Source organism: Mesoplodon mirus, assembly GCF_964341445.2.
Source record: "Mesoplodon mirus genome assembly, chromosome: 3".
Lineage (NCBI taxonomy): Eukaryota > Metazoa > Chordata > Mammalia > Artiodactyla > Ziphiidae > Mesoplodon > Mesoplodon mirus.
Window position 1 is genome coordinate 171,759,137 of NC_138978.1, and position 15,363 is coordinate 171,774,499.

At 40.5% G+C, this 15,363-nt stretch overlaps 1 protein-coding gene across 2 annotated transcripts in view; it reads left to right on the forward strand.

The window, feature by feature from the left end:
* Positions 1 to 15,363, forward strand: part of SCYL3 (SCY1 like pseudokinase 3) — a 39,963-nt gene that overhangs the window by 6,976 nt on the left and 17,624 nt on the right. For both annotated transcript variants that reach the window (XM_082613511.1, XM_082613510.1), the window contains exons 3-7: positions 7,789 to 7,974; positions 10,048 to 10,161; positions 12,122 to 12,178; positions 13,284 to 13,386; positions 14,752 to 14,863. In XM_082613511.1, coding sequence (XP_082469637.1) covers positions 7,789 to 7,974; positions 10,048 to 10,161; positions 12,122 to 12,178; positions 13,284 to 13,386; positions 14,752 to 14,863 — 572 coding nt within the window. The remainder of the gene's footprint in view (positions 1 to 7,788; positions 7,975 to 10,047; positions 10,162 to 12,121; positions 12,179 to 13,283; positions 13,387 to 14,751; positions 14,864 to 15,363) is intronic.

The window sequence follows — 15,363 nt, forward strand, 5'->3', positions numbered from 1 at the left end:
ATAAAAAGTGTAGCTGGCCGTTGTATTGCTAAGTAATTGTGCTTTTTGGTAAGACTACGTGTTTGTCTCTTTTCCATCCCAACTAGGAATTGTTAATAATTTTTTATTGTGATTTTGCAAAAGGTAAAATGCCTTGCCTCCCTGTCTTATTAACTGTATGTACAGTTAATATCTGACATACTTCCTGTTATTTTCATCTGATAAGATTGCACTTTTTTTAGTAATAATTTAGAGCGACTGTTACTAGTAAAGTACTAGTGATTTACAATTCTTAGGGTTTTTTCATAAGACCATAAGATTATTGAAAATTACATTAATCTTTATGGTGCATGTACCAAGAAAGTAGAACAACACAGGTCAGAAAGGTTCTAAAGGAAAAAAACAAAGACCTGTGCTCAATGTTTGAGGACTTCCATGCTGTAGGAATTGCAGAGCCTGAGAGGGAGGACTTTTTCCCCCTTAGTATACGTGCATACTCTTCTGAGCCATGACTGAGCATTTTCAAGTAGTTCATACTTGTCTCTCATGTTCTTCAGGCCATTATGTGGCTTTGAATACCTGAGCCATGAATCTGAGAAATTTGAAATGGCAACAAAACGATAAGGAGTTTAGATGTAGGTTTCAGTACTTGAGAAATGTATGGCGTTGCGTCAGGTTTTAGGAACTTGATTTCCGAGACACCTGAAGTATTAAGACACCATAGGTAGCTTGCCTCACTTTCTCTAGAGTTCAGGCTCCTAGTTCTACCACTGATAGTTCTAATGACCATTTCAAGCAGGTATGGCAGTGTTTTCCTTACCAAATATTGTTAGGTAGCAATTATAGTCTTCCTCCACTGTTGTAAATAAAAAATAACAATCACAGCACACTGTTCAACCTCTGAAAAAAGACAAAATGCAGGTATAACCTTTGGCCACAAAACAACACCAGAAATACTTCAAGTCCATCATATCTTCTCATCTTATCTTGAATTCATTCGCTACAATAGTATAACTTTCTCACTGGTGATTACGACTCATTTCTAACCAATAGCCTATAAGGAATGATAAATCCTGAGGCAGAACTTGGTTACTGTGGTTTGCTGTAATATAATCTAAGTGCTTAGTTAGGGCTTCATGGTGGGTACAGGCTCAAAGAATGATTCCTGAGTGTCTTTATACCAAGCAGCCACATCGGAGTAGATACATGGATGCTATGTCAGGGCTCTGTTTAGTGCCGTAGGAGACATTATGCTCTTCTCCATGATGGGTTCAGGCTGCTTTGTGGAAAGGTTGGTCAACATATTTGAGAACCACATTGTGTGGGCACGAGAAAGAAATAGAAGGGATGAATGCTGTGCTTGCGTTCTGTTTGGAAAATGCTTTCCTGTTCTTCCTTAAGTTGACGTTTTCCTTCTGTTCCTCTCCCTCTCCAGCCCTTTTCTATGCCATTTACAACCCTCATTCCAGTAAATCAACTTCCCTACGTCGTCAGCTTTTAAAAAAATGATTTCCTTCCCCTCATGATCAAAACCTGGTTCTCTTACAAGGCTTCTGAGCGTCAGCTGCTCAGAAGAACTTGGGAAGTATCCCCCCTCCCTCAGGTGTGATAGGGTCTCCAGGGGGAACTGGCCCTTTGCCAGCTCCCACCACAGTTTTCAGACTTCACAGTCTCATCCTTTTTTCTCTAAATATCTGTCAGAGCCTCTTGTCTGAACTCCAGATCTATATTTCCACCTGCCTATTGAATATCTCCACCTGGGTATTCCAGCAGCACCCAAATGCAGGCTTTCCAACATAGAAATCTTTTTTTTTTAACTTTTTATTTTATATCTAAGTATAGCCGATTATCAATGTTGCGATAATTTGAGGTGCACAGCAAAGGGACTCAGCCATACATATCCGTGTATCCATTCTCCCCGAAACTCCCCTCCCATCCAGGCTGCCACATAACACTGAGCAGAGTTCCCTGTGCTATACAGTAGGTCCTTGTTGGTTATTTATTTTAAATATAACAGTGTGTACATGTCATCCCAAACTCCCTAACTATCCCTTCCCCCCCCACCCCGTAACCATAAGTTCTCTTAAGTCTGTGAGTCTGTTGCTGTTTTGTAAATAAGTTCATTTGTATCATTTCTTTTCCGATTCCGCATATAAGGGATATCATACTATATTTCTGTTTCTCTGTCTGACTTCACTCAGTATGACAATTTCTAGGTCCATCCATGTTGCTGCAAATGGCATTATTTCATTCTTTTTAATGGCTGAGTAATATTCCACTGTATATATGTACCACATCTTCTTTATCCATTCATCTGTCGATGGACATTAAGGTTGCTTCCATGTCTTGGCTGTTGTAAACAGTGCTGCAATGAACATTGGGGTGCATGTATCCTTTTGGACCATGTTTTTCTCCAGATACATGTCCAGGAGTGGGATTGCAGGGCCATATGGTAGCTCTGTTTTTAGTTTTTTAAGGAACAACGTAGAATTCTTTATTCCTTTCCCTTTCTGCATTTTATTCCTAGTTTATGATCTAACCTACAGGCAGTGGGCATTTAAAGACAGAGCATACTTACCATCTTTATCTCAGATTTGCATCTTAGGGGTACAAGGAAGAATATTTCTCCCTGAAGATTCTTGCCCTCTAGTATAGGCATCTTGTTATTTTGTCATTATTTCTTTAATAGAGTAAAATTAAGGCTCTCTCCCTGTCTTAAAACTTGCAAGTGAATTTGAGCTATAGTTAAGAACTACTACTTTTTGTTGTTTTCAAAGTGAAGTAGCAAATTAGAGGTAGAATGGTGATGAAAAGTTAAGCCCCTAAGGCTTGAATTAGTTCTCTGGGTAGCTGAGTCATAACTGATTCCTGAAAAGTAGGGATAGTTTATTTTCAAGACTAGAGTCACACACTTAACATCTCTGTGTGGGCATAGATAAGTATACATATTGGCACCTTATCTAGTACTACTCATATTTAATAATAAAGGTCCTTACTCAGAATCCTTTTTCAAAGACCAGCACCTAGTACAGTGAATGAGATGTGATAGGCATTCAGTAACTTTGGGACAAATGCTTTCAAGTCACTCTCATCTGACAACAGTCACCTTTCTCCACCAGAACAAGAGCCATTTATGTCTTTAGTTGATGTTCATTGAGAAAATATCCTAGTTACAGTTAGCAAACACCTCTTGTTGTTCCCTCTGTTCTTTGGAGCAGCAGAAGCTTGGATCTGTTTGATTAGTAACTGCTAACCTTTCCTGTGAATCTGTGCATAATTTTTGCATAACATTGTGTGTGCCAAAGGGGAGTGACAAGTAAGGTTTTTGCTAAGTTAAGAGCTTTGTTCAGAATCATGCCAGAGTTATACCGTTCTTCATTCAACAAACAAAAAGTCACTTTGGATAAAGAATTTTGCTGGTCATGTAAGGTTAAAAGGATAAACAGAAGCAAAATGGAACATGTTATTTATTAATCAGGTGAACATTTATTGACTGTGTATTTTCATGCCAGCACTGAACCAGGTAGCATTCCTTCTGACTTACTAGTCTGCCCTGAGTATTAGAAGGAGAATAAAAGGTTTAAAACCAAAGGAGAATAATTAGTGCCCTAAGACACAAAAGCTGAATGAAGACTTTTTCCTGAACAGGCGAAAATGAAGTATTTCATGTTTGGCTTGCAAATTATTTGAAATGTTTCTTATAATGACAATATGAAAGAGGCTGCATAATTTTACTTAGAAACCATAGCTCCAAAGATAGCTGTAGGAAGCTCTCTTCATTTAACACACATGCATTCAACCAACCTGCTAGCACAATTCTTGGCTTATCTGGACCTTTGCTGTATTTATATGGGTATGTATGGATTGTTTTAAAAGCTGATATACAAATTAATGGTTTATAATTGCTACTTAAAAATTTTTTCTTAACTCTTTGTTGTTTATTAGAGTAAATCAGGGGAGGGTAACAGCTTCCTTCTTAAGAATAAACAAAAAATCCTATCGGGGCTATCCCCAGAGTTGGCAAAATTTGAGATAAGAAAATAAATTGGGCAAATCAATCCACTCAGAATATTCTCCTATGATCTTACCTGGGAGAAGTTTAATAGACAAGTGTGAGGTGACTGATATAAAACTTGTACCAGTGCTGGGTTATGGGCTCTTAAACTATCCCGTGTTCTTCTGAGAAGATGTTTTGGAACATTCCAAACTAAGTGCATATTTGTGAAAATGAAACCTGATATTATATTGGGGGCTGTTCTCCAAGTGAAATTTTCCATCAATCTACTCCCAATTTGATGATTGGTTTACAAGGCTTCCCCAACGTCCAGTGGATTGTACAGGGTAGAGCTCAGAGATTTAAAGTCATGTAATTTCTTTTAGAAAAACTGGGTGATTTGTAAGGAAAACCACCAATCCAGTATTTAAGTTTTGCTGTAAATACATGATAAGATTATTACCTGGGTTGGGAATTTTGGCTTATGGATGTCCTAAGTTACTCAGGTCAAATTTTAGGGGATAAACAGCATGGGTGGAGATTGGAAAAATCTGGATCTGGTAAGTCTGTTATAAAACCAACCAGGGAAGGAAAGCAACTCAACAGAATTAACCTCGTGTTCAGACACAAAATTGTTTTATATTTGTCATCCATCTGTGTATACTCTTTGCTAAGAAAATAAGACAAAGGAAAAAGATGTGTGTTTTGGGGGAGAATACTCCATATTAGGAGGTTCTAAAGTGGGTTATCCATACCCTAGGGATTGGGCAGTATGATTCATTGCCATTTGGGGAAAACATATCAAGAATGTCTATTTAAGTTTACCTTTAATCTTTTATTTTGGTACTTTATCTTTTTTTCCATTTATTTATTTTTGGCTGCGTTGGATCTTCGTTGCTGCACACGGGCTTTCTCTAGTTGCAGCAAGCAGGGGCTGCTCTTCGTTGCGGTGCGCGGGCTTCTCATTGTGGTGGCTTCTCTTTGTTGAGGAGCATGGGCTCTAGGTGTGCAGGCTTCAGTAGTTGTGGCATGAGGGCTCAGTAGTTGTGGCTTGCAGGCTCAGTAGTTGTGGCGCACGGACTTAGTTGCTTTGTGGCATGTGGGATCTTCCCAGACCACGGCCTGAACCCGTGTCCCCTGCATTGGCAGGTGGATTCTCAACCACTGCGCCACCAGGGAAGTCCTGGTACTTTCTATTTTGTGGGTGTTTTATAGTAGTACATGTATTTTATATATATAACATATATACAAAATATATATTACACATTCATATAATATATATTATGCATAAGCTACATATTTCACCTTTTTACTGGTGTGAAGTGTGTGAACAAAAACCTTTGACGATCACTTTTCTAGATGATAAAAAGATAGAAGTTTTAAAGATGGTTGAATATTTTAGTATTTTTTAGTATTCCATTTTAATTTATCTTGACTTGGGGTCTGTATTTCTTTATTTTTTTTAAATGGTTGCACTAAGGACTTCAGTATACATAACTAACTTTTAATAGTCTACTTTTGGTTAGTATTGTACCACAGTCAAATAAAATGTAGAAGCCTTGGAATCATATAGGTGTCTCCAGCCCCCAGCCCTGCCGTTCTTTGGTTACATATATATCAACTGTATGTGCACACGAGCACACAGGCGTACATATACATCACACACATTGAAAACCTCACCAGGCAGTGTTACAGTATTTACGTAGGCATCTATATTTTAAATAAGAAGTAAAAAATAGCCTTCAAATTTATCCTGAGGTTTATTATTTCTGATTTCTGATGCTCTTCCTTCAATCCTGAAGATCTGAGTTTCCCTTTGATATCATTTCCTCTTAAGCTTGAAGGACTTTAACATTTTTGTAGAGCAAATCTTGTAGCAACAACTTTTCTATTTTCGATGATCAAAAATGCCTTTATTTTGCCTTCTTTCCTAAAGGATATTTTTGCTAGATACAGAATTCAGGGTTGATTTTTTTTTTTCTTTCATTGCTTTAAAGGTAGTTCCCCTTTGTCTTTTGGACTCTGTTTTCTTATGAGAAATTAGTATCATACAGTTCGTTATTTCTCTCCACCTGTGTTGTTTTTCTCTAGCTGCTTCCAACATTTTTTAATATATCTTTGATTTTCAGCAGTTTGATCATAATGTAGTTCTGTTTATCCTATTTGGTGTTCATTGAAGTTCTTAAATCTGTAAACTTAACTATTTGGCCAAATTTGGGAAGTTTTCAGCCATTATATTTTTTAGCCCCAATTCTCTCTTCTTTCTTTTTTGGAACTCCAATTATATGCATTAAATTTTTTGTTATTGTCACCCAGGTTTCTGAAGCTCTGATCTTTTTTTTTTTTTTAATACTTTTTCCTCTTTGTTCTTTAGATTGGTTAACATCTTCAGGTTTACTGACGCTTGCCTCTGTCATCATCATTCTGTTTTTCAGTCCATCCATTGAAGTTTTTATTTGTAATATTTTATTTTTATTTTCCAGAATTTCCATTTAGTTCTTTTATGTAACATTCATATCTCTTCTGAGAACTTCTATCTTACTACTTATCTCATAACTGTTTCCTTTACCTCCAATGGGAATTGTTTTTTTTTTTTTTTTTTTTTTTTTGCGGTAGGCGGGCCTCTCACTGTTGTGGCCCCTCCCCTTGCAGAGCACAGGCTCCGGACGCGCAGGCTCAGCGGCCATGGCTCACGGGCCCAGCCGCTCTGCGGCATGTGGGATCTTCCCAGACTGGGGCACGAACCCGTGTCCCCTGCATCGGCAGGCGGACTCTCAACCACTGCGCCACCAGGGAAGCCCCCAATGGGAATTGTTATAGTAGCTGCTTCAAATTCTTTCTGATAATTCTCTCTCTGGTCTATCTGGTGGTCAATCTCGGGATTGATATTTGTTGGTTGTCTTTTCACATTTTCATGGTTCTTTGTCAGTTGAGTGACTTTGGATTGCATTCTGGACATGTTGAATGTCCTGTTGCATAGACCTTGGTTCTGCTGTAGTTCTCTGGAGAATATTGATGTTTTTTGTTTGCAGGCAGTCAATCCCCTTGGGTTCAAGCTTCTTCTTCTTCTTCTTCTTTTTTTTTTTTAACTACTCTCCTTCCACCCTTCCTGTGCATGGTAGTTCAAACCTTAGTTCATTTCTCAAAACTTTGCTGTGCTACTTTGGGTCTGTCCTATGCGTGTTTGGTTCAGGGGTTAGTCTGAGACCTGCGTAGGTATACAGATAACTAGGGCATCTCCTTTTCCCTCCCTTAGCTCTTTCTCCTCTGGGACAGCTTCCTCATACTCAGCCCTGCTTTGGTTCTCCTGGCCAGAAAGATGGCAAGGTTTCTCTCAGAGTTTTAGCCACCTTTGCTGCACTGCTCTGCACCTGGGGACTGCCTTCAGTGCACAGCTGTGAGAAGGGACATTCCCTGAACCAGGAAACTCCCCCCAATGGGTGACTCCCCTCCATAATCTACGTGTTTTTGTTTACTTTTCAGAGTTCTTAGGTAGTTGTTTTGGGCACTTTGTTAAGAGTTTACAGCAGTAATCATTGGAGATCTAGGCTCTTGGGGGGCTTACCCTCCCATCATGGAACTGGAATTCTCTGTAGAGTAATGTAAATGTTGGTAAAGTGAATACTGTCAGAACAAGTCACATACTCTTCTCTGCCTTTTTTGAAACTTGGTGGGTAGGTGGGAGCGGTAAGGAGCTGGAAAAGACCTTGAATGTAAGTATACATTTTCTGACTTGACTATGATGTTAATGAAACTATAGTTAATCTTGTTTTGAGTCATTAACTTCACCAACTCTTCTGTTTATATTTTTAAAGCACTTGAAGACACTTCGTCACCCGTGCTTGCTAAGATTTTTATCTTGCACTGTGGAAGCAGATGGTATTCATCTTGTCACTGAGCGAGTGCAGCCTCTGGAAGTGGCTTTGGAAACATTGTCTTCTGCAGAGGTCTGTGCTGGGATCTATGATATATTGCTGGCTCTTATCTTCCTTCATGACAGAGTAAGTAACCTTTACACAGTCTGCCTCACAGGCTTTCATGTAGACCAGGGGTGGGGTGGTGGGAGGAGGCTGATGTATGGGGTAGTGCTGGTGAATTACGGTATCTGTAGAAATCATAAGTTACTGTTCTTATCAGAAGGCTTCCTGAGGGAAAACAGCATATAAGATGCTACAGACAGACAAGTGGTTTGTGGAACAGGCAACAAGTTCTTTGTCCCTGGGCAGTTATTTATAGAACTTTATTTCAGTTTACTATAGTCTCTCTCTAGTTTTGGATAAGTCTTTACATAAAAATAGCTACAGCTGGTATTTGTTATTAAGTCAAGATAAAGGTTGAGTAACATCAGTGCTGCTGATGGACAAACGTTCCTATTTGTTTTCAGGAGTTTTTTTTTGTTTTTTTTTTTTTAGATTTTAAAGAAAGAAATTACCATTTCTTAGAAAGCGGCAGAGTTTTACACACCCCTTTCCATTCAAGTAGGTGGTACCAAAGAGAGATCGCCCCTAACACTGTGGCAGTGTTTGCTATGAAGGGGATAGAGTATTTTGTTTACTTCTTGTGTATTTCTTAACAGTATTATTGAGCTACTATTTGTTAATGGAATTTACATTCTGAAGTATTAAGGCCTTTGGCAGCCCCCCTCCCCACCCAGGTTTAAAAACACCAGTTACAAGTTAGAAACACTTGAATTTGACTCATCTTAATGTGTTTTTAAAACATTTTTCTGGGCCTCCCTGGTGGCGCAGTCGTTGAGAGTCCGCCTGCCGATGCAGGGGATACGGGTTCGTGCCCCGGTCTGGGAGGATCCCATATGCCGCGGAGCGGCTGGGCCCGTGAGCCATGGCCGCTGGGCCTGCGCATCCGGAGCCTGTGCTCCGCAACGGGAGAGGCCACAACAGTGAGAGGCCCGCATACCACAAAAAAAAAAAAAAAAAAAAAGAAAAACATTTTTCTGTTATTGGGAGACAGACTCTCCAGATACCACCTTGGATTTATCATCTCTTGAAGTATGTCTAAGATTCACATAAGTAGAATTATTAATGCCCCACTGTGGAGGAATATTTTCTTTGTTGGAGAAATGCGTGAATGTGGTAAAAAGTTTGAATAGTATGAGAGTACAGATAGGGAAAAACAAGTCCCTGCCTCATCCTTGAATCCAGCGCCCTACTTCTCTCCATCGACAACCATGATGATCTGTGTGTTAGTCCAGAGATATTCCTTGTGTGTATAAAGCAGACATCTCTGTGCTTATTCTCCTTCGCTTTTTCTCAAGCGGAAACACACCATGCATACTATTTTAAGCTTTCCTTTGAAAAATATATAACTTGGAGTGTTTTATATAAAAACGTGTACGTATTTGATCTGGTGGGTAGAATATTTAAAATGCACTTACCTACTGGAATAATTTCTGGTTTGGAGAAAAACATACTTCAACCCTGTTCTCGTTTTCTTCTTCCCTCTCACTTATTTGACTGTACTATTTTTTATAGTTTTACATTTGGCTCTTCTGTGGTCTGTGGGATATTTCTGGTGGTCCTTATCATTCCATTTTCCTCTTCTTCAGGCAGAATTTTTTTAATGCCTACTGACAAGATTTCAGGTGAAGTGGATCTGGGTTCGTGATAGAATGTAGGTGAGAAAGAATTTAGAGGAGAAAATTAATACAATAACCTATGGGAGCAAAGATAAATTGTACCTTTCAAGGCATTTGAAGCATACAATGTAGGTTAAAAAGACTTGCAAATTTATGTTTAAGGACACTTGTATCTCCTGACTCCCATGGAGATGGGGCTGTGTAATATCTGTGCAGTGGCTTTTACGTCTTTATTAACCTGCCTCACCAGGCAGGGGGAGATAAGCCTTTCTACTGTGTTTTTTCCCTTTTTTCTAACCTCATAATGTTTAAGCAGCCTCATTCAATTTGTCATTCCTTGAAGTTGTAGTTCTGTTTATTATGCCACAAGTAGGAAGACTTGCCATAATTTTTTTTTTTTGGTAATGAGTACTTAGTTTTTTAAAACTTGTACTCAGAAAATTGGAGTGGCAATCTTCTTCCTGTTCTTTTTTTCCAGGGACACCTCACACACAACAATGTCTGTTTATCGTCTGTGTTTGTGAGTGAAGATGGGCACTGGAAGCTGGGAGGAATGGAAACAGTCTGTAAAGTTCCTCAGGCCACACCAGAGGTAAGCCAGGTGACAGGCCCTCTTTGTTATTCAGAATTTGATAGCATTTTGGGGTGTGGTTCTCCCCTAGGGACTTTCCTTCAATGTTAGTGTGGTCTCAGATTCAGAGACTTGACTTTTTTGTCAATACTCATATCCATAGAATTGTGGGATTTTACTCTCCAGGGGGAGACTAGGAGTCATTTATTCTTTTCTCCTCATTCTATACTTGAGGAATCAGACTGAAAGAGGTAGAGAGGCTTGGTCAAATTTTTAATTAAATGCCCGTCCTCTGTGTTCCTGTAGTAGCCTGTACTTAATTTTCCCACTGAATGTTTAATATTGGAATTACCTTCATGTGTCTGTCTTCTTTACCAGTGGTTGAGCTTCTTGAGGGTGATAGTCTCGTATACTTATCTTTATATATCCACCTAGAATAGTGCCTGGCACATATTAGGTACATTAGAAATGTTCACTGAACAGTCGTTCAAGTTGTCCAGAGTCATACGCCACGTCTTGAGAGCAGTGCATTGCAGCTGCTCCTAGTGGGCTGCGTTGTTGCTGCCTGTGGTACTTCTTGAACAGTAACTGTGTCTGACAGAGATCTACATATTTCCCTCCTGGGTTGAGCAGCCTTGCTATTCTCTGTTTTGTTTACTGTTTTCACCATCTTGCATGTTGCCACTAGACTTAACTCTTTTTAAAACAGAAAAACCACTCCCGTCACAATTACCCTATTGACAGGGTGGCTCCCTGACTTACTGATGAGGTGGCCCTCTGACTTCCTGACTCGGCCTAATTTCCCTTGTTCCCTTGTGTGCAGCTTCCACATGGGGGCCTTGTTGCATGTGCACCTTCAGGGGCTCTAGCTCAATTCAAATGCTCCTTCCACCGTGAAGACATTCCTTTTTTATTTCTGCCCCTGTTGATCGCTTTCTTCTCAGAAGTCAGCTTACATCTAATTAGTATACCAGAACGTAATTCTTCCTGTGGGGTTCATCCCAGATTCTTTACCGTGGCATACAAGGCCCTTCACATTCTCCTCCCCAGCCTACTTTTAGCTCCGTATACCACTCAGTTATTGAGCTACACTCCTGTTGCATCCTGTTCCACGCAGCTCAGCTGTGTTCTCATGGGTGGTCCTCTTTCACCCTCTTCTTTGTGTGCCATTCTGTTGCTGGGATGCCTTTCTTCCCCTGGGTTCTCTGCAGGATGTAAGATCCGGCTGACGCCTAGCTGAAGTCTAGATCTGTCTAAGTCTCCTCTTTGTGAAGCCCTCCCCCAGGGGTTCCCTACCCAACAAGAGTTCGTTCCCTCCTAGGCTTCCATGGCACTCAGCCAGCACACATTATCGAAGTTCTTAGTTTATGTTCTAGGTTCTGAGCACCTGGCTGGGGGCGGGGATTTATTGCATTCATTTTGTTTTCCTGGTGCCCTAAATGGCGCTTGGGACATATAAGCTCTTGAAAAATAGTCTTTGAATCAGTGAATGAATGTACTTGTTCTGTGGATGTTGGCTTTGTCTCTGTAGTTTATAAGATCCTCATATATCTCATGTGACAGCAAACCTTATGATTGACTTGACTCAGTGAGCAGATTAATGATAGATTTGTTCTCCGCTAGAGAAGCCTTTTATTTGTTCATATCTGTGCAGGATGAGAAAGAAGTATTTTTAATTTCCTTATAAGGAAATCAGTTACAGAGATGCCTCTGAACACCAGAGGGTTTCTGTTAAACCAGCTGAAGGGGAAAGGAAAGGGAACTGGTAACTTATTTTCCACTAAGCCTTGTGCCATGCCAGGCACCGTATCTACATTTTTTAGTTATCAGGATTTTAAATTTATGCATTTAATGTGTGGCATTGGTTTGAAGGTTTCATTGCTGCTGTTTCCATTGCTCTTTGCTTTTGTAACTTAATGTGAGAGATTGGTTCACCAAACATATGCTTGAATTACTTTCCTTAATTTATTTCTCTGTCTAGTTTCTGAGGAGTATTCGGTCAGTAAGAGACCCAGCATCTATCCCTCCTGAAGAGATGGTAAGAGGATACGCTTCAGATGTAATGAAGGCTTCTTTGTGTAACTGAGTATGAAACTTTAAAAACACCTTTCCTCTGCCCACCTCTTTCTTTGCTAAGTTTTAGATGCCTCATAATTCCTCTGGCCTTGAAGGCTTCTAAGACTTACTGTATCATCACAGCAGAAAGCCTTTTTCTTGACACTCAGCTTACATTTTTTGGTCTGATAGACACCCGTAATAGTGCTTAAAGATAAGAGGTACCTCAGTGTGAGCAGGGTTGGCGCTTCATAGCTATTTCATGGTAAGTCTTTGTACATTATTGGAAGCCATGAGAGCTGAGGAAGCAAGACCGTAGCCCTTTTCTGTGCTTCACCCAACCAGTCATCTGCCTATCTGGCCATTAGTTGGGATTCCAAGATGTAAGGAAGAGCAATTATTAATATTATGGTGCTGGTAAAGAAAGAGTATATTTACCAGTAAATTCAAAAGCAGCTGCTTTCTCTAAATTTGTTCTTAACCACTATAGACATTGACCCCCAAAGACATATTTAGTGTGCTTTACAGGAAATACAAACCCAACTATAAACTTAAGTATAAACCTAAGACTTGAAGTAACTCAGGTTTATTCAAATCAGTACTATGTATATATAGTAGTGTTTTTCAAACTGATGATTTGTGGGTTTTGAATCAATTTAGGGGTCCTGACCAGCATTTTAAGGGAGAAAAAGAAAGGAATAAAATAGAAAATGTCATTGGACATCTTGGGTAGTAAAGCTAAGTACTGTTTTATGAAACTTTTGTTTCTGATATGTATTTATACATGTATGTGCATACGTTGATAATGATAATTATAATTTTTTTTCTCTGGTTTGCAGTCAAAAATATTTTTGAAAGCCACAAATATATATTCTGACCTTTTTTTCTTTTTGCCCTTGTTTGATATTATTAGTATCTTTGATAAATTCTATTCACTAATAGTTTTAAGAGCCTATAAATTAGTGTGTGGTAATATGTAGTTAGCTTTGAGTATAATGAATGTAAAAATGGGGGAAAGTGCTTCAGAGAAAAGTAGAAATGGTTTGTAAAGCAGATCCTCTGGTTTTAATGGTCTTTACTGATTTTAGTTTCCAGAATTCACAACTCTGCCAGAGTCACACGGACATGCTCGGGATGCCTATTCTTTTGGGACATTGGTGGAAAGTTTGCTCACGATCTTAAATGAACAGGGTGAGTTGGAGTTATGCTGCTGCATTCACAGAATAAGTAGGAAAATCATCCATGGCTTGTTCTGTGTGTATTCAGAGAACTGCAGTCTTTGATCGTGGTAAGGAGCTGTTGCTTACCAAGAAAGTTGTTTAGGGCAGATCCTAATAGCAGTGAGGGAAGAAGCACTATGGCTGTGAATATCATATGTTATTATCTTATTAATTGGTATTGGTATTTATGGTCTAAAGACGATTCTTTATCAAGCCAGCCAATAAGTAAGTGAATGCTGTTATTGATGTATATGTAATGATCTGAAGAATAGAGTAAGATTCAAAGTTTTTTCTTAACTTCTAAATCAAGATTAACATTTCTTTATCTTTATTTTTTCAAAGTCCTTTTTTTTTTTTTTTTTTTGTGGTACGCGGGCCTCTCACTGTTGTGGCCTCTCCCATTGCGGAGCGCAGGCTCAATGGCCATGACTCACGGGCCCAGCCGCTCCGCAGCATGTGGGATCTTCCCGGACCGGGGCACAAACCCGTGTCCCCTGCATCAGCAGGCGGACTCTCAACCACTGCGCCACCAGGGAAGCCCTTCAAAGTCCTTTTGATTTTTTTCTTTGTGATTTCATTTACTCATTAGTTTTTTCTTTTGTTGGCCCTCAAAGCCCAGGCCACTGAACACATAGGTCTCTTCTGAGCTCTCTGGTGGCAGGCCTGGCAGCCTGCTTCACTCTCCTCCGGCCACTCCAGGCCTTCGGTTGTCCACCCTTTCAGTGTACTGGGGTCCACGTCCCCTTAGGCCCCTTACCGGCCTGTGTCTCACATTGCTGCGGCTCTAATGCGATTTCTGCTTCCCGGTTCACGCAGTGCCGTGCAGTCTCAAGCACCGTTCAGCTGTCGGCTCTGAGTCGTCCCAGCCTAAACACTTGAGAATTAAACCCTAAGGCATTCTTGGTGGATGATGAACTCAGTGTTCTTCACTGTGTCTAGAATGGTGGCAATTATGTACCACCCCCGGGAGAACTGAAAATATAGTCAGATAACTTCCTGTCTTCTGTGGGTGAGGAGACTTGGTTGAAAAGGCCCTCAAACCTGCCGCTTATTAAGCCTCCTCCTCTGGGCCTGAGCTGAGTTAAACTGACAGTCAGGAAATGAGAGGGCTTCCAAGGGGAGGCACGTGAGCTGGGGCTTGGATGTGTTGGTAGGACAATTCTCTACACCTGTCAAGGAGTTTGGCTTCAGGCAAGCAGGAAGCTGTTCAGCAACAGCCAGGGCTTTGTTTGTTTGGGCTTTTACAGGTTGGTTTTTGCTCGCGTCAGTCTCCAGCTATAGAGGTCCTGAAAAGAGGGAGACGGCATTGGAAACTAACTGTCGCTCTGGATTTCAGTTTCAGCGGATGTTCTCTCCAGCTTTCAGCAGACCTTGCACTCAGCTCTGCTGCATCCCATCCCACACTGTCGGCCAGCGCTCTGCACCCTCCTGTCCCACGACTTCTTCAGGTGAGGGCGCCCGGTGTGACACGCTGGCCGCTCCCCGCTGGTGCCCGCCTGCCCTCCTGTGGGTTATGCTCCAGCGGTGGCTTTTGGAGGACCAGATGATGCGGTCCCTTTTGCTGCTGTGGTTGTCCTTCATTATTAGAAGAGAGTGAATCATGTCCACCTGGGAAAACGGAGGGAGACATTGGGTTGCCTCTCAGGTTCCTATCACAGATAGGAAGTTTTCGAACTCCTTAATTGTCATGGAGGCCTGGGTCTAGAAATTATAGCTGGATTACTTAGGGCTTCTGAATGTGAAGAAGCTAGGCTGTGTCCAGTGATTTACAGTTGGAAGTTAATTGAGGAACTTAATAAACATGGCCTCTCCTTTTTGCTGCCATTGTGATACGAGTCTGTTATTGTTGAATTTTACTGGGGGGGGGGCGTGGAAATGAGCTTATTTTTCTTCAGGCAGAAGATTGTTTTCTTTGTTTAGTGATACGTGATGGAAGAGCAAAGGAGTC